Source organism: Ammodytes marinus, assembly GCF_949987685.1.
Source record: "Ammodytes marinus genome assembly, chromosome: 21".
Classification (NCBI taxonomy): domain Eukaryota; kingdom Metazoa; phylum Chordata; class Actinopteri; order Uranoscopiformes; family Ammodytidae; genus Ammodytes; species Ammodytes marinus.
Window position 1 is genome coordinate 18,190,907 of NC_137225.1, and position 18,857 is coordinate 18,209,763.

At 40.1% G+C, this 18,857-nt stretch overlaps 1 protein-coding gene across 1 annotated transcript in view; it reads left to right on the plus strand.

Moving 5' to 3' along the window:
* smchd1 (structural maintenance of chromosomes flexible hinge domain containing 1) overlaps positions 1 to 18,857 on the plus strand; it is a 33,904-nt gene that overhangs the window by 3,822 nt on the left and 11,225 nt on the right. The window contains exons 2-23 of the mRNA XM_080050294.1: positions 3,719 to 3,794; positions 4,059 to 4,217; positions 4,330 to 4,412; positions 4,532 to 4,665; positions 5,273 to 5,390; positions 6,093 to 6,212; positions 6,337 to 6,503; positions 6,606 to 6,699; positions 6,820 to 7,033; positions 7,123 to 7,246; positions 12,810 to 12,990; positions 13,790 to 13,984; positions 14,071 to 14,184; positions 14,618 to 14,724; positions 14,956 to 15,038; positions 15,156 to 15,269; positions 15,826 to 15,903; positions 15,986 to 16,105; positions 16,194 to 16,338; positions 16,421 to 16,523; positions 16,690 to 16,762; positions 17,373 to 17,512. Of these exons, the coding sequence (XP_079906420.1) occupies positions 3,719 to 3,794; positions 4,059 to 4,217; positions 4,330 to 4,412; positions 4,532 to 4,665; positions 5,273 to 5,390; positions 6,093 to 6,212; positions 6,337 to 6,503; positions 6,606 to 6,699; positions 6,820 to 7,033; positions 7,123 to 7,246; positions 12,810 to 12,990; positions 13,790 to 13,984; positions 14,071 to 14,184; positions 14,618 to 14,724; positions 14,956 to 15,038; positions 15,156 to 15,269; positions 15,826 to 15,903; positions 15,986 to 16,105; positions 16,194 to 16,338; positions 16,421 to 16,523; positions 16,690 to 16,762; positions 17,373 to 17,512 (2,742 nt within the window). The remainder of the gene's footprint in view (positions 1 to 3,718; positions 3,795 to 4,058; positions 4,218 to 4,329; positions 4,413 to 4,531; positions 4,666 to 5,272; positions 5,391 to 6,092; positions 6,213 to 6,336; positions 6,504 to 6,605; positions 6,700 to 6,819; positions 7,034 to 7,122; positions 7,247 to 12,809; positions 12,991 to 13,789; positions 13,985 to 14,070; positions 14,185 to 14,617; positions 14,725 to 14,955; positions 15,039 to 15,155; positions 15,270 to 15,825; positions 15,904 to 15,985; positions 16,106 to 16,193; positions 16,339 to 16,420; positions 16,524 to 16,689; positions 16,763 to 17,372; positions 17,513 to 18,857) is intronic.

Genomic DNA, 18,857 nt, shown 5'->3' on the forward strand with positions numbered 1-18,857 from the left:
GCAAAACCGGGACTGCATGGTTGGTCAGCCTAAAGGAATCTTAATGGATGTGTTGTTAATGATTATCAGGGTAATTAAATGCTGATAGGAGTGAACTATCAGAGAGTTGGGAAAAAGTTGAAAGGGTCAAAGGTTCTTATCTGGCTAGTATCTTCTGTAACTGTTCAATACTATCAGGGCCGCTGCTACGCTTTTGGGTGCCCTAAGCAGAAATTGTCAGTGATGCCCCCCCCCCCACCCCACCCCTCCCCCCAAAAAAAACACCCAGAAGCTCGCGTCCGCAGGGCGCGAGCGACATTTTTTTGCCATTGCAAGATCTCTGCGACTGCTTTTTGGCACATTTGCCAGCATTTACTAACAGAAAGAACAGCTTAACTTGTGAAAAAACTGCCTTTGCAAAGGAATTGAGTGATAGGATCATAGACTGATTATGAGATAATGGGCCCCTGGGCTTACACTCTTAAAGGGCCCCCCACTTGTCCCTATCCAGTCAGGTACACTGAATTTTCTACACGGATACATACAATTAATGGCAAAAACATATTAAGGAAGTCAGTGTTTCCCACAGGATCTTGGGGTATTGTTGGAGGGACCCTGTACCTTGTTGGGGGGTGGGTGGAATTTTTTTTACCTTTTTAAAGTAAAATGCATCAATCTGGTGCACTTTGTGAGGAAATTTTAGAGACTAGAGAGATATCAAATCCTGAGATGCAGAAGGAACATTATTTTTCAGATTTTTCTTAAACAGGCAGCACTCTTTACTCTGCAACTGTAAAAACAGTAGATTGGTCTGCAGACCCATGTTCTATGATGGAGAGGCCCATTTCAACAGATAAAGGGTGGATATGAACAATTTAGAATTCACACATAAAGTTTATTTGTGTATGTGTGAGGGGGCCTTCAACCCCCTTAGACAGAGCTACTAATGCTGTTGTTTTTAACTTGCTTTTGTATTTCTCCCCTACTAGTTGAGGGGCCCATGATGATTTCTATCTTGTTACATTTTAATGAGTACTTATATTTAGGCTATTCCTTTTTGGACCCTGTTATTGACATCAGTGACTGAGCTCTTTGACTATGCAACATGAAAAGTTACTATCAGTATCTCTGACCTGTGCCCGGTGTGCCTGTGCAGTAATCCACCCCTGGATAGGTTACACAATTAAGAAAAAACAACGATGGGCCTGTTCATAACTAATTTATATATTTTTTGTAATGTAATGATTATCATGAACTTTAAAAAAAAAATAAACTATTTTGGGGGGCCCCCAGACCATCTCTTTTTCCTTTTTAATTAAAAAAAATAAATAAATAAATAATTATAATTATAATTTTTTTTTTTTGGGGTGCCCCCCCAGGAACTTGGTGCCCTACGCAGTCTGCGTACTCTGCGTATAGGGAGCGGCGGCCCTGAATACTATACTATACCAGGGTTCAACATAACTTTTTTTTCCTACTGGCCCGCCGGGCCAGTGGATCCGAGTTTTACTGGCCCCTTGTATATTTTCACTGGCCCTGCACACACTTTTTTTTTCTTCATAATTTAGTGTCAATAATTATAATACCTGTATTAGAAAAATAAAGAAAGATAACCAGATCTAAAGGGAATATCTATACTGTAACAGTATAGATATTCCCTTTAGATTTGGTTATTTTTCTTTTAGTTAATTATATGAAATGTTGATATTGCTCATACACATAATATAAAACCAGGCAAACATATTGAATTAGAAGCCTACAACTGAAAGTATGTTGAAAGAGTCGGCCAGTATTTTAAAGTCCAGTAGTTTGAAGGTTGTTTTTATTCTTGAATTTGGGCAGTTTAATGAATAGTTCACCTGCAGAAGTCATGTTCAAACATAAAAAATAAATAAGAGATGAAGGTCTGATCATTCTTTGTGGTGTGGTAGGCTGTTTTTATTACTTTCTCTATATGCATTAGGGATGTGAATGTGTCGACCGAATGGCCGGTTTTCCACTTTCGCTCAAGTTGACTTTAAAAATAGAATAGAAATCCGAAAATCAGTGGGTTATGCCGTTTTTTTAATGGGAGATTTCACCGTGTATGTGAGTTCACGTCTGGTCGTGAGCGCGCTGCAGCAGTGTCACTTCTCCATGAAGTGTCAGCTTCACATATAAGAGTCCGGTGTGGGACCATTTTTTCAAACTATTGATAAAAAACAATGCAGTGCAAAATATGCAGCATAAGTTAAACGCTCGTCTAAGACTATGACGTTAAATCACCTTAGAAACACACAATGCCTTCGTCCGATCACAGCAGCGTTTCACCGTGTGATCTTGCCAGCGAGTGAGCCGCAGCGCAGATGAACTGTGGTTTGTGGCTAAAATAATAACCGGGGATATTCTCCCCGTTAGCGATTTCAATGGGAAAGACTTCCGCGATCTGATTGAATGTCTCGAGCCTGAAAACACAGTGCCAAACTGCGCGACTATAGGAACTGTACAGTGAGCGGAGTCCCTCCGTTCGTTTCTGTCTACAACCGACACAATCACCGGAGACGCATTCACAGCGTTTAAATAACGCCTCTCATTTGTATTACCATTGGGGCTTGGATGCAAATATTGTAACATTACGGCGGCAGATAAAGGAAAAGCGCAGTTATCATTTTCTGCGCCTCAACCTCTGCTGTGGGAAGAAAGAAAGGGGGCAGAGTAAGTCGATTGATTTGTCGACTCGCAGGCGGACGGTAGGCAGCTCTGCCAACGGTGCCTGTCAAAACGCCCACGCATCGGTTGTCCACTGGCCTTTCATTAAAACATATATTTTATATTAGGTTTATTATATTGAGTCTTAAATAAACACTGCTTTCATTACGACTCAGAACGCGCATTTCAATGAACCATGATGTAGTCTACAAAAAGATACTGAACTGTGATTGGCCAGTCACTGGCCCGGGCGGGACAGTGACTGGCCAATCAACTTGCCCTGCGTATGATTTTACTGGCCCCGGGCCATCGGGCTATACGTTATGTCGAACCCTGATTATACTCTTAATGACAAGGAAACGGGGTCAGACCTTCCAACCTAGACATGCAGTAGGAGCTTTGACCCAGCTATAAAATCTCTCTTGAACTCTGTGTTTTTATTTTAGATTTCCATTAAATATCACAAAGACAACTAGGTGATCATTTGTTAATGTCTCAAGGGAAGTAAAATTGTGTCGACATTAATAATCTAGCTGAGCGATATGCAGTAATTAAATAACTTGTTTCATGATAAACGAAACTGCCCAGGGGAAGGGAGGAGGTCTGGTTGGTTTGGCCAGACCGCATTAAAGTGATGTAAATATATGAATAGACCTGCCAGCATTGTATTTGTTTATTGAGAAGCCTTTCATATTCTGTCCTGTCACAGCACAGTGCATGTCTTGATCTTTTGTCATGGTGACAAGCCTTAGTTTGCATTTTGATATGTGACACCCCTTCATGACAAGGGTGAGGTTGACGGCAGACTGTACACAGTTTGCATTTTAGATCTGGACACAATTTCATTGCAGAGCATCATCCAATAGTCCAAAACTCAAATAAATTAAATTGCAGCAAATCCTCATATTGAAGCTGGTAATGGTTGGTGTCTTTTCTTGACAAATGACTGAAACAATGAATCAACTATCAAAATAATTACTAAATACTTTTCTGTTCAACTCGTATACAAAACATGTAATAACTTACACTCACTTCCAACATATCTTTACAGGAATACGCAATCCCTACAAGTGAACTATTTGTGCTGGCCACGACGGACAGGAAAGCCCTGGACTTCGATACATTTTGTGAGTAAATCAGTCATAACTGGTGCAAAAGTAAACAATACACTTCTATAAGTTTAAGATCTTAAAATTAAACAAATATGTGTTAAACTGTAGCTAATTTGTCCTGCGAATGTTATCACCTTTAACCCATGTTTTTTGACTTTGTTCTGATTTGCTGTGATTATGTCTGCTTTAAATGTGGATACTTGCCTTGTCAGCTCTTGTTTTAAGTCTGTATTATTAGTTTACACAAGACAAGTTAGAATTGTTCTTCTTTGATTGTAGTGGAGCTTCAGGATAGCAGCACCCTCTACTTGTTGAAACATGAAGGCCAAGCTCTGTCTGGGGCCACGGAGGAGATCATCAAATTCACCCCTCATTATGATACGTTGATCAAGAGTGGCATGTTCGAGTACTACGCCAGTGAGAACAAGAATTCATTGGGTGAGCACTAACATGATCAAAGTACTTGAGATGGACAGATAACGCAATGCTGCATTTTATTGTTCATAACTTGCTTCTTTTTTATTTATTTATTTTTATTCTATTTTTTCAGCATATGCTCTGGCAGAGCTGATTGACAACTCTCTTTCGGCCACAGCTAAAAACACGGGAGTGAGGACAATAGAGATACGAATGGTTGGTGCTGCAGATCATATACAGCTCTGGAAATAAGTTTTAATATTTTTCAAACTTCACCTTTTGCATATTGTTTTAACTTTGGAATGGCGACTTACCTTCTCTGCTTTTTTCCCCAGCTGTTTGATGAAACTGTTGGTAAACCTGCAGTGATTGTTTTAGATAATGGATGTGGGATGACCTCCCAGAAGCTAAATAACTGGGCAGTGTACAGACTCTCTAAATTTACCAGGCATAATGGCACTTTTGAAAGGTTGGTGTGCTTTACCTTCTTTGCTTTCTAGCTGCATAATAGCCAAACATGTCCAATATATGCTTCAGATAATGAATATTTGAATTTGAAAAGCCAGAAATATGATTGTGTAAATTGAATTAATCTAATCGATAGTTCAGGAAAATTAATAATATAACATTTCAAATGAAGTACAGAGTCAGGAGTTAGATTTCAGATATCCGCAGATACTTTTACTTGCAAGGAGGCAATCAGATATACTATGCTACAGAGATTGACTGAAGCATGAACAGAAGAACACAGGGCTTTATCCCCAAAGTGTGTGTGTGTGTGTGTTACACAGCAAATGCTCTCAGGGGATGCAGGTGCAAATCATCCTGTCCAACCAATATATGCGTAGGGAGTCTTCCTCCAGAGTTCCTTCATAGTTCTCATGGACCTTTGACCTTGTTAATGAGAAGACCAAATATCTGTGTGAAGCCAAAACCTTGGGCTTTAAGTTTACTGGGACAAAGGGTCATAACAGGAATAATGCACTTCAAATGCAAATGTTTAGCAGTAAGTTTTATAACACTTATACATTTCACTAACATATTGTATGTCTTTTTTTTCTTCTTCTTTACTACAGTGAAGAAGAGAAGGGGTATGTTCGGCCTGATCCTGTACCCCGTAGTCTCAACAGTGATATATCTTACTTTGGAGTTGGAGGAAAACAGGCTGCTTTCTTCATCGGAAACTCAACCAGGGTATGTCCTCCCTGAAATAGTTAAGAATGCTGTATGCTCAGTAAATACTGTATTTATTGAGTGCAAAGCGCTTCAGGATACCAAGAGATTTTGGACAATTCCATGCTCCCAACTTTGTGGGGACTGTTTGGGGATGGCCTCAGGCCTTTTCGTCCAATATCGTGACCTCACAAATGCGCTTCTTGAAGAATGGTAAAAAATTCCCATTAACACACTCCTAAACCTTATGGAAAGCCTTCCCAGAAGAGTTGAAGCTGTTATAGCTGCAAAGGGTGGACCGACGTCATATTAAACCCTATGGATTAAGAATGGGATGTCACTTAAGATCATATGCAAGTCAAGGCAGGTGACCGGATACTTTTGGCAATATGGTGTATTTTTCACTTGATGTAATGTTAAAAACAAAAGTTAGCACATTGAAATGTCACCAATAGCAAGGAATACAATCGCAAGGTAAAAAGTAGAAAAATACAGTTTTCATGTTACAAAATAATCCACCAGGATTAGAGACAGGATGATAACGAAATGTTATTATTGTGATAAAAATAAAATTATTTACACCAGGGTGAACGTGATGTCACATTTCATATAGTGCCATGACTTACCACAAGTGTACACTGGCATGTATCCGATTGGCCAGTACAACATCTTTGAATGAGCAAAAAATAACCATTTATGTGTTGTGTTTTCTTTATTTGTAAGATGATCAGTAAACCAAGAGGTTCCCCAGACGTTCACGAGTTGCTTCTGTCAAAGGAGGAATTTGAGAGAAAGGAAAAGAACAACGAGGAGATGTACAGCGGGACCATCAGAAACAGGAAGGTGAGAGCTTTGTTTCAGTCTTGTAACGGTGATAATGGTGATCGTGATTTGTAACTGGCAATTTGTCATCAATATCTCTGTGTGTTCACTCTCTGTGTGATGTTATCTCCTCCTCCTCCTGTAGCCCAGCGACTCTTCACATGTAACTAGAGATGATGAACGCTTCCTCCATGCCCTCATCGCTGAGGAGTCTGGGAAGGACGGCTTCACAGCCGTGGTTATCACAGGAATCCAGCCTGGGCATATCACTTTTCTGAAAGAAGATTTCAAAGTGTGGACCACACAGCTAGCGTGAGTTCATTCACCCACACCATCTCATATGTGCTCAAAAGTCTTAACAGGTCTCAAGATTTCTGATTTGATTGATTTTTTTCTTTGTTGTCCATATAACAGTCAAGTATATCACTTCTACATTCATGGAGTCAATGGCAATATCCTAAGCAGCAGCTATACAAATTCCAGTGAAGTCCCTAAAATCGACATTCAGGTAAGAATGACTTCCTTTAAATTGTTGATACGAGTGACTTCTACTTCTCATTATCCTGCTCATGGTGTGTTGCCATATATCTCAGCTAATATAATCATTTGACTCTTTTGTTTTGATCAGATCTCTTTGCGGGAGAAACCTCCCAGAATTCCCCGTATGATGAACCTTAGGGAAATTGATGACGACGTGCAGACTGCGTACATAAATTCTGCTGCCGATACGTTTGAGTTTAAGGCCACAGTACGAGAAGGCGGCACAGTGGAGGGGATCATTCGGTATCATCCCTTCCTCTATGACAAGGAGACTTACCCTCAAGACCCTGAAGCTGTGCACGGTATTTGCACTTTAAAATATTGAATATTCTTTTTGACAAATGACAGATTTCGATGCAAACTGTAGGTTGTATTTTGATCCTTTTATCAGCACCTGTCGAGGATGACGCCGATGACGATAATGAGTCTGGAGTTGTGCAACGGGCGAGAGGGACAAGGCCAATATTTGACTGTTTCTGGAACGGACGGCTCATACCAAACACCCAAGTGTCTGAGTAAATACTTCAACTATTTTGTAACATAATTTTTAAAAGAATAGGAGGTAACTCAAATCCTAGGTTATCAAAGTTTATACATGTGGCTACTCAGTATAAGAACATTGAAAAAAAAAGTTTTGAAATCAACTTTTGAAAAGACATTCATAGTGCCTAGCAACTGGCGGAGACTTGAGGAAGTCACTGGCTGAGCCAAGCAATAATTAAAGCAGGTAACACCCAGTAAATACACAAATAGTTGTGTTGACATTTAAAGTTTTAGACACATTAACCAGACAATATATAACAGCCATGATCACAAAGGATAATAATTTGTAATAAATTTGGTAATCCATTATTTTTTAAACAACACTATCAGAATTTGTTCAGTAATTAACTAATGACCTTAGTACCAATTAGAAAATGTAAGAATACTTACATCATTTTAGCTTTGACTCTGTACAAGCTTACGTTAGCATTGATTGAAGCCTCACAGACAGACCTACTGGTATGGCTGTAGACTATACTGTAACTTTGTCCAGGTTAACCGTCTCTCCCTGCTTTCAGTCTAAATGCTAAGCTAGTATCTATCTATCTATCTATCTATCTATCTATCTATCTATCTATCTATCTATCTATCTATCTATCTATCTATCTATCTATCTATCTATCTATCTATCTATCTATCTATCTATCTATCTATCTATCTATCTATCTATCTATCTATCTATCTATCTATCTATCTATCTATCTATCTATCTATCTATCTATCTATCTATCTATCCTTCTAACTATGTAATAATGTGGGGAGTTAGTTTCATGATAGTAAAGCATCTGAAAAGATTTATAGGCATATTTATCAATCCAAATTAAAGATTTCTACATTTAAGGTTGATTTAAGTTTACAGTAATTTGGTTTAGATTAGGTAGTGGCCATGGGCTATGCTCTGGTTCTTATTAACCAGTTGGGCAACTGTTGCCATGATACGTGAACCACAGAGCCACGCCCACTAAGTCCTCTCAAATGGTCTAGACAGGATTTTATTTTTATATTTTTTATATTTATGAAAAATAAAATTCAATCTGATTTTTGTAAAAGCTTATTAAAGGAATACTTCACCCATATGGAACCGGCGTTCTATCATTATACAATCGCTATTATAATATAATGAATGATTTTACATCACACATGGGAAAATGTTGGGTTAGTTAGACAGTGAGAGACCATAAAACACTCTTTCTGTCCTTTCTCAGGCTAGGATGAACAGATTTCTGTACTACATAGGATCTCAGAGTTCCACCGGTGAAGTAGGTCTTTAAGACAACCAACTTTGATATCATATATTGATTTTCAATACTATTTTAGACCTGGTTTTCAGAGGCTTAAAACCATCAATATTGTTGTTCTTGACCGTGACGTTTCAGCTTGTGTTGAAGAAGTGATCACATCAACAGACGCTCAGAGTTAGGGCACACTCACACTAGGGCCGTTTGCCTGTTCCGTGCTGCAGGAAGATTCAGCACGATTCCCCCCCCCCCCCTCCTCCCGACTCCCCCCGCTGGCCCGTGGTCACACTGCTCGTGGCCTGGGCACGTTTGCACCTTGCCTACGTCACCGTGCGCGTTTAGGATTTGGAGCGTAGTCTACTTGTAGGCTATACGACTGTTTGTGAATATTTTTCATCATATATTCCACTTCCACATTAGAGCAACGAGAATCCTTAAGCTATTGTTTTTTTTTAAATGTAGTCTTGACGTAATAGACAGTCTCATATTTGTGCAGCACGCTGTTTATTATTAATATAACAGCCCGTCATCAGACCATACGTACCGTATGGTTTTATACTAGAGGTGGGCATAGATTAATTTTTTTAATCTAGATTAATTTTGGAATTAATCTAGATTAATCTAGATTAAAATGGCTCATTTGAATTCATTCATAATATGTGTGTGCTCCCTAAATAATGACTCAAAGTAAGTCTTTGAGAACGTGTTTCTCAAGCCAGGTGGCGCATCAGACCAGGGGCTCATCTCCTGTGCAGGTGCACACCTAATGCATCAAGTTAACGCGCGTGCAGAAAGAGGATGTCACGGAACTCATGTCCGTTAGCTTTTCAATATAAGACTGTCAAAATAAAAGTCCCGCAAAACAATCGTTATTTTGGGGATTAACTTCTCCGCGTGAGAAATTTGAGTTGTAGGCTAGCGTGTGAGAGTGTGAGCTGGTTGATATGAGTGTGTCTCACGGCCAAAAGGGTGAGACTTGGCAGCTCTGTCAGTTGTCAAACAAAGCGGACGGACGTGGTCTCTATAGCAACGAGATCAGCTGAGCTATCACTGATAAAAAAAAATATTGTTTCCATAATGATTTCCATAGCCTTAAGCCATAGGCTAGCCTACATGTTGTGTAATTCAGTGATTTTCAACCTTTAATGAGTCGAGGCTATGCATTGGCTTTGGCGATTTCCCTTGCCTCTTTTTTTTCTCTCCACACAAAGCTCTCCCATTGCACACACGCATGCCCCGGCCGCTTCCGAGAGCACAGACTGTTAGAACTCCTACAGTAAACCAATTCCGCATTGCACAAGGTGCAAACAACCTTGGTCTTGTCGAGGTTTCCATTGGGAAGCTTCTTAAAAATACATTTTCCCTGAAGCAAACCCGGCGGCTTCCTAGCTGCATCCATGTGAGCACGTTACGTTTGATGTGGTACACAGGTGCAAAGTCGGACTCGTTCTGACTCGTGCACTACAGTGCAATTCGGCCAGGTATACATCCGCGCTAAAATAAGAGGAATAAGAGATTAACGGCGATATTTTTTTTATCACCGATAAGAGTCTGGCGTTAACGCAGCACGTTAACGCCGTTATCGGCCCACCACTATTTTATACACATCGATCGCTCCATCAAGTAATCCAAGTCAGACCTTTTTGTATGGGCAGAGATCGTTTTTTTAAGTGTCTTTATAAAGTTTATTGTTAAACCTTAGTGTAGGCTACTGTTTCCTTATCAGCGGGCCGCGGTGTGTTGTTTTGGGTGCGTCTCCACCGCCATGCGTAAAGGCAGTATTATGACAGCTGACGGGAGGAAAAAGAAAAAAATCATCTGACGAACGTGAGTAAACACGAAAACCTTTTTGCTTTGCTTTCTGCGCTCACCTATTTAGCTCTCTCCCTCTTTTATTAGCCCACACCTAGGCCTACACACACGTTAATTCTCACACATTTTATGTAGCTACAAGTCCAAGTGGTGGGCAATTCTGGTGGACTAGTAAGGCAGCGGACGTTAACGGACTATGCATCCTTAATAAATTCACGTCAGGAACGCGGCCTGTGCGCTTGCTTGTGCGCGTGTCATCTCATTAGCATCTGTACTTTGGCCACGGCACACCTCTCCCAGGTGTGCCGTGGCCAAGGGGCTGTTCCTTGCTGGAATACAAGTTGGCGTGGTCACACTAGCCAAACCTTCTAGACTTTAGTATGCAAATGAGCTTTGGCACGGGGCCGCGGCCCTAGTGTGAGTGGCCCCTTAAGGCCAGGACACACCAGCCCGAAAATCGCCGTCGTAGAGTCGATAGGGGGTCGGGAGACGAATCTGTTTGGTGTGTGCCGTAACGTCGGCCGACGTAGAGGTCGTCGGGCTTGTTTTGAGCCTGTCGCCGCCGATTGAACATGTTCAATCGGCGGCGACAGGCTGGCCGACCGTCTTTCATTTGGAGCAATTTGATTGGTGGAGGGCTAGCGAATCAGTGAAGCCCGGAAGTGAGGCGGGTAGCACAAACAGCTAACAACAGCTAGCCATCGTTTTAATGTGTTTGTTCGTTTCGTTTTGAGAGTACTCACATGCATCAACCCTTGTTGACTGCTCGACACCATGCTCGACACTCTCAGCTAAAAATTGTGCTCTTATGGTCCATAAATATAAATACGTATTTCTATCTAATGTTTATGCTCTAGAGAGCTGTCCCATCATTTCCGGCTTTCTTATTTTTTCGGGCCACAATACAGATTAGCGCCGCCTGCTGTTATGGAGACATTACGTCCCGCGCAAGCAACAGAGCGTACGGAAAGTCAGCAGTCAGTTTGGTGTGTTCTCTGGCCGCGACGGGAAGCCTGGAGCTTCCTGAAACGGCCGACCCCATTTTTTGCGTAGTCGGAACAAGTAGAAACAAGTCGGACTGGTGTGTCCTGGCCTTAAGTTGTTGAGATTTGCGTCTCACCCTCCCCCTGACACACACACACACATTCCTGGTGGTGACAGCAGTGAAAGGACTTTAGTGTGAAGTATGTTAGTATGTCCACCATCACACCTTTTCAAATGGGTGTTTTCCAGAGGGGGGTGGTGAATATACAGACAGACAGACACAGACAGATAGAAAAGTTATAATTTTAGATTTTCGAATGAATTGGTCAAACAATCTTGTCATAGATAATCAGTATCGGTAAGTAAACTAGAGATATATCTATCTATCTATCTATCTATCTATTGCAGTATATTTTCGGCCTTTACTCAGAAAAACGGCGTTGGTAGTGGGTTGATGAAAGAAGACGCAGTTTGAGGCAGGTGAGGAGGTCTCAGGAACAATTCTTTTATTTAAGCAACAAAACTCATCCTGCAGTCAAAACGAAGCCAATAAAAAGGTATAGTGTTTGTAGCCAAAAAACTAATAGAGGTACATGCATAAAAGAAAAACCTATTAAGAATTCCTGTAAGCTAAAAACCTGTCTCTTCCTGAATTGTGGTGGCCTATAACCTGAAATCTAAGTGAGTTGATTGGTCCTTAGGTCAGTAAGCTCCACCTCGCCTAACTCCTGATTGGTGGACCCTAACTAACTCTGATCTACAATGTCCAGAGGACATCTGTCTTAATCAATCCCTGGAGGTGCTATGCCATTTGGGACCGGGAAGTCTGATTCAGTAACTTTAGGACAATCCCTTTAGCCAGGGGCCAATAAATTAGCTGTAATCTTAACCAATCTGTCCTAAATTGCCCCTACAATCACAGTCATCCCGGAGCCTCCCTTTGTGTGCATGCTGAGTAACCTACAGAAATCTCACCTATGGCTTCCCCCACTAAGCAATACACATTCCCCTCCTGGTCCCTACAGGATGAGACCAACTCTGTGTCGTGTCCTCCTGAAGCGGTATACCTTAATATAAAATGTTTAGTAACATAATACACTACACTATCTATCTATCTATCTATCTATCTATCTATCTATCTATCTATCTATCTATCTATCTATCTATCTATCTATCTATCTATCTATCTATCTATCTATCTGTCTGTCTATCTGTCTGTCTGTCTGTCTGTCTGTCTGTCTGTCTGTCTGTCTGTCTGTCTGTCTGTCTGTCTGTCTGTCTGTCTGTCTGTCTGTCTGTCTGTCTGTCTGTCTGTCTGTCTGTCTGTCTGTCTGTCTGTCTGTCTGTCTGTCTGTCTGTCTGTCTGTCTGTCTGTCTGTCTATCTTTCTTCCTGGTTCCAGCTCCATATTTAACATACATATGCGCAAGTGGCACCAAACTTCACATTGAACTCTCGGCTAAAAATCTTCTTACACTTCTTGTGCTGTAAATGTGTTACAGGTTTGCCTGGTGTACGTATAGTAAAACAGCAAAGGTGCCCCAAGAGTGTTACAGTCGGATTTCAGGGGCGCTTTTCACTGACGACAGTTTCCAGGTCACCACAAGCAAACTCACCTTTATGGAGCTGGAGCCAAAACTGAAGAACAAGGACACAATCTTCACACTGGTTGTTAATGGACAGGTGGTCACTTTTATTGATTTGATTAGAACTAATTGCAGCCCCACAATCAGGAGTTTTACTTTTAGCTTTGTTGAAAATATATAGACTTAAAGTTGGATATAACATGTTGATTATTTTATCGCTGTTGACTATCTTGATATTTATTATTGGAAGTGTCCACAGAGAAAGAGCAGTTCTGCAGTTACCTCCCTCCCTGATCCAGGTGCCTAACTATAGCATGAACCATAAGACAAATGTTTGTGGTACATTGTAGAGTCCATAAGCCCTTCAGTGATATTATTTGTATGTTGAATTTCCCCCAGTGAGCGAGAACATAATAGGGAGGAAAGATCAGTCAAAGAGAACAGGGCCGCCGCCAGATCCTTCCCCAATCAAGGTGCTTAAATAAGTAAAGAAAAAAATTCAGCAGGACACGTTGCCCGACTATGGACTGATTTAAAGCTGCATTAAGCAACAGTTTTACATTTTAACATTGAATCATATTACTTAGCATAATGTGGATGTTATTTTTTTTCAGGAGTTGATCCAAGGCGAAAACTGAGCTAAAACAACAGTAAACATTGGACAAATATGACTGCAATACAGTGCTTATGTTGCCCTGTCTAATAGATGTGTATTAGGTTATGATTCGCTGCCAAGCTAGCCAGAGCATTTCAATAAGCCATTTTTTTTTGTAACATTTCTGTTTTCCCGTAGTCACAGATCTTAATCTTAATGCAGCTTCAGTCGATTTGTTTTTATTTAATAACTAGAAAAACCACAAATTGTTGCTGAACTCTTCTTAATTCCATGTCAACAGAAAATGAGAAGTAACATTCAGAATGATTTTAAGAAGTGGCTACAAAACTGTCACGCGAAGTATGACAAGCAAGTGAAGTTCCTGGGCTACAAGGAGACCATAACGCGAACAGACATGCCAAAGAAATTGCAGCATCCCTGGGCGACGTTCACCTCCATCGAATGGGATGGGAAAGTGTACAAAACAGGCCAACTGGTGAGCCTATGGTTGTTTTTTCTTAGTCCGTATGTGTCAAATCTGCTTATTCTATATTGATGCCTACATACTTTTTCTTCATACAGGTGAAATCTCAGAAAACGGTGCCCATTCTATATGGCATCGTGGTTCGGTTTTTGCTGTACGGAGACTATAAGAAAGATGTCTTTGCTAACGGAGGAATGGTGGAAGTGGCTCTGGTAAGGAAGGAACAAGGGATGATGTCAGGAATTACTCCCGCGTTTCAGACCTTTCTGTCTCTTTATTACGCTTTTTGTTTTTAGGACATTTTTTGATTGTCAATTTTGTTTGTATTTTTAAAGTTTAAACCCACAAATGTTGTAATACAATATCATCAAGAAACCGTTCACTCCACAGACTGAAACAAGGTCATGTTTGGAGTTGGGGGAGAAATGTACAGGAAGCTTGATCTGTCACTGCATTTATTACTATGACAACCTGAAAAGATGAATGGGCCTCCTGATAGTAGAAAATTCACATTCACATATTTAAATACAAATCTTGTCTGTTGCAGCTTGGTCGGGGTTTTTAGACAATGTATCAACTCTTGTTTTTCTTCTTTGTTTAGTTTACATGTATTGAGCATGTGGTTGATTGACATACTTTTTCTAGGAACCCCGAGCGCTTCACGACAAAACCAAGACCATAGCCATTTCCAAGATTGACAAGATGGCCACCACTGAAGCGATCCAGAAGAACATCGACAACGACTCCATCAAGTGAGCTGAGAGAATTTAATCTGGACTTTATATTGTTATGTATTTATAACCCAAAGCAAGACACCCCCCCCCCCCCCCCCCACACACACACACACACACACCTCTTTCACAAATCACAACCACATGTTGTTCAGTTGTAATGAATGTGTTATTAATTGGGAAGTAACATATGATTTTATTTACCTTATCTTCTTGTCTACTAGAGGTTGTAGTTATATTTGTTTGTTTCAGGCTTCCACAGGAGCTGAAGGTGGACTGGCCTGATAGTGAACCCTGGCCTCAGAATGCTGTTCGTCCAGCGGGGACTCCATTAGGTAAAAGTGAATTGTTGGCAAACCACACATTTTTTTTTGGATTCTTTTTTTTATTTTTATATAGAGCACAGACGTAACTCATTATGTTTTGTGTTTTTCACTTCAACATCCTTTCAGGGCCAATCAAAATTGAGATTCTAAACAAGAAGGGGGAGGCGTTGGCCAGGATGCCATCAGTCGGCCAGGGAACAGTGAAAAAACTGATGGTTGTGCTTTCATTAATCCAGCATGGTAAGAAAAGAAAAAGAAAACACTACTCTGAACCCCTGGTCGGACAGTTTGATTTGTAAAGGTTAATAGCTTTGATATTTTCAAGAAAAGTAAAAGTTGAAAGATAAAGGGATTAACCATTGCCAAACAGGACATTCTACATACCTTTTTATTTTATCATCTGATGCTCATATCATCATCAAGGCACATTATGATTTTTTGATACAAAAAAGTATAATTTTATATTGTACCGTTAATGGAAGCGTTGCATAAAATCGAGGATATAGTCACCTTCATTGCATTAGGAGTTAAGATATTACATTTGTAACACAGTTACCTGTTTCCTTATGTACAGTTTTTTGTTCAAGGCTGCAAATTATAATTATAAATATATAGATTAAATGTTTGATCAATTGGGCTGTAATAAAGAGAGAAATGCTTTTTAGAATCCGGAGTGCAGCATTAGAAAGAGAAAAAGTTAGAAATAGAGAATTTGGGGCATTTTCGGGTTGTAATAAAGTTTGTAACAATGTAGTTTGTACTCTGAAGTTAACTATTTTCACCTGTTTATACCTAGGTCCTAATGGAGATCAAGAGGTTGTCTCGTTAGTTGCTCAGCATTCACCAAACTGGGCTTACTGGTTCAAAAAAATTGGTAAATTTCCTCTTTTATTTTGTGAACTTCTTGATTTTTGGGTTAGGGTTTATCAATTTTGCAAACATCTCACCTTTTGCAGACAATCTGATCCAACTGGGGGAGTATACATTGTGTCTGACCACGGCGATAAACGAAAGGAACGAAACCGTCTTTGGAGGCAGAGAGCTTCCAAGCTACAAACTCAAGTTCACCATCAAAGGCAAAGAGAAATCCCCAAAACTTAACACTGACTTATTATCCTTTCTGAATGCCTCAATCACGCGTTTTTGCCAATTCTTCTTTCTCAGAGGGTAATGCCGAGTCTTTCCTAATCGGTGTGATGAGCTCCACTCTTCATGTTGGGGTGCCATTCGACATTCCTCTGCTGATAAAAGATGGTTATGACCACTCAGTGAGTCCTCCGCCCAACCTCAAACCTGAACTCAAATGCAGGTGGGTCACTCGGCTTTATTTATAAAACTGTTGTTTGAAAAAGGTATATGGCATCATTAACCTCATCGTTATCATTATTTAGTGGCCTGGACCTCAGTTACGAAAAAGCGGACAGCATTGGGACCACCTTCACCATCAGAAGAGTCAAAGCAAGAGGAAAAGTGTTGAATTACCAACAATCAGAGGTAAGAACTTAAATAAAGTTAACCCATTTAAGTTGTCAGAACATGTTATGATTTGTAGACCCGTAAGGTAAAATATTTGACGCAAAAAAAACTGTTGCTTGTTGTTAAAGAGACAACAACTGGTCATCCACTGTTATTTATTTTCAACCCATGATTTACTTTGCAGACCTACAACCTGAAAGTGACTCTGCCTGGCATGAAAATAGACACACAGAGTATCAAGATCAGTATTCTTCCTGGTGAGACTGCATTTTTTTATTCATTTTGGACAAGTAGCGACCTACCAGCAGTCTGTAATGTCTTGACCTTGACTGATTTAAATGCTTGAAAAAAAGATTCATAGACTAAGTCGGACTAAGGATTTACCATTTGTCCCAGTTTTGTGTACCGGTAAGTTGAATATAAATCAGTTTAGTTTGTTGTGTGTTGCCAACTTCTTCGCTATTTTCTTGGCATCTTACAGAATAAAAGATTAAGTCAAAGTCAAAATTATTTCTATAGCACATTTAAAAACATCAGTTGACCAAAGTGCTGTACAAGATACGATACAAAATGACATTAACTTTAATTGATCAATTTAAAAAATGGCAACAGTTGTTGTTTTGGTTGTTGGTGCCACTTAAGTTCAAACAAACAGTGTATTCCCGACTGCCTTTTCTGTGTTTCAAGAGACATTTCAGCCACAGTGCAAAGGTAGCAGATGCCATCCAGCTGTGGTGGAAGTGGTCAGCTATTGGCTACTATCATTAAAAAGGGTCACAACACTGTCTTTATCCCTATCTTTCTAAGTATAGATATCCATTCTGTAAAAACTCACTAGTTTGTCTGCTGCGTGATAATGTCTTTCAGGTAAACCACATTCTATCCACGTGAAGCCAGAGGACGATCCAATCACCGTAGAGAACGGAAACCCCGCCAACTTTACTATTGAAATTCGCGATGAGGCTGGAAACGTCACAGCTAACCCCAAACAGATTGTTCGCTGTCAGGTGAGAGTGTGCAGCCTTGTCAGGCGTGTGGGAACTCCCTCTTCTGACTATACAAGGAGCATTTTGATTAAGCAGGCCATGTTGGACTTATTAATGCAGGGAAATCAGGCACATGTGTCCACTGCTCTGACAAATATTTTCATGAGAAACCTGACTTCTGAATGAGCAGACGGGCTGAAAATGTAATGTCAGACGTATTTCATTGAATCTGGTTGAACAACAGGGTGTGTGTGTCTTTGGTTTTAAACTGGTTTATCAGCTAACGGAAAAATCCTGAAAAAAGTCATCTTAGTCATATCAGGGCTGTACGCTTATTTTTTTAGGTGGTAGCACTGGTGCTAGCAAGCAAAAAAATTCAGTAGCACAAAAATAAATTTGGTAGCACACAAAGTATGATCGAAAACTTGCATAACCTTAACCCTTGCATTTCGCTCTAATTACCTTTGATCATGTTATCTTGGTCTCATTTGAGATTCTCAATTAATATTATATCCTAGTGTGTGCAGTAATAATTATGGAAAAATGAATAGGGGTGCACTGATTGCAATTTAGACAAAATAATCTAACCTGCCAATTGCAATCTTTTGCTGATTCAGAATTATTATTATTATAATGTCCTTCTGTTAATTAAAACCAAACTTTAAAACATTAAACATAGCCTATTAAATAAATAAGTATACATATTGGTACAATTTAGGATAAATTAAATAGGTTGTTGTGAATGTGTTGGGAGTAGCTTTTCAGTGGCTTATTTAAAACTTTGTTTAAATAGACTAGGCTACTGTTGACTGCTCGCTGCAGCTGAAGGAGTTGCCTTTCAAGCTAGAAAAAAAACGCTAACTTCCTGTTCTTACCGGCTTCAAAATAAAAGTCAACTCACGTTTGGCTAGTAACAGGTTTTTAATGTGAAGGCGCACAGGAAATGTTCTGTTTGTACACGCGCTAACTTAACTGCGGTAATGTGCCCGCTCTCCTTCCGGTAATTACCGTTGGTGAAGTTTTTATACCTAGAATCGCTGCTCGAGCACAGGTCCCGAGCACACGTATCTTTCACCAGCCAAAGTGAAGGGTGGACTCAATAACTTACTTGCCTAAGTCTACATTTACCCCCATTTGGAGTGTTAATGTAGAGCCCTCTAAGCAGTGTTGTGCATCTCTCCTCTGTGTTTCAAAGACAGCCTCTCCTCATTAGCAGCCTGTCGCACGAGTGCGAATGGACTTGTATTCATCATCGCACGTGATCAATTTCAGTAGCAAATGCGATCAAAACTGTCGCACTGTACAGCCCTGCATATGCTGCTATTTTTTATTCTGCCTCTTTTACTTTTGTTTTATAATATAATAT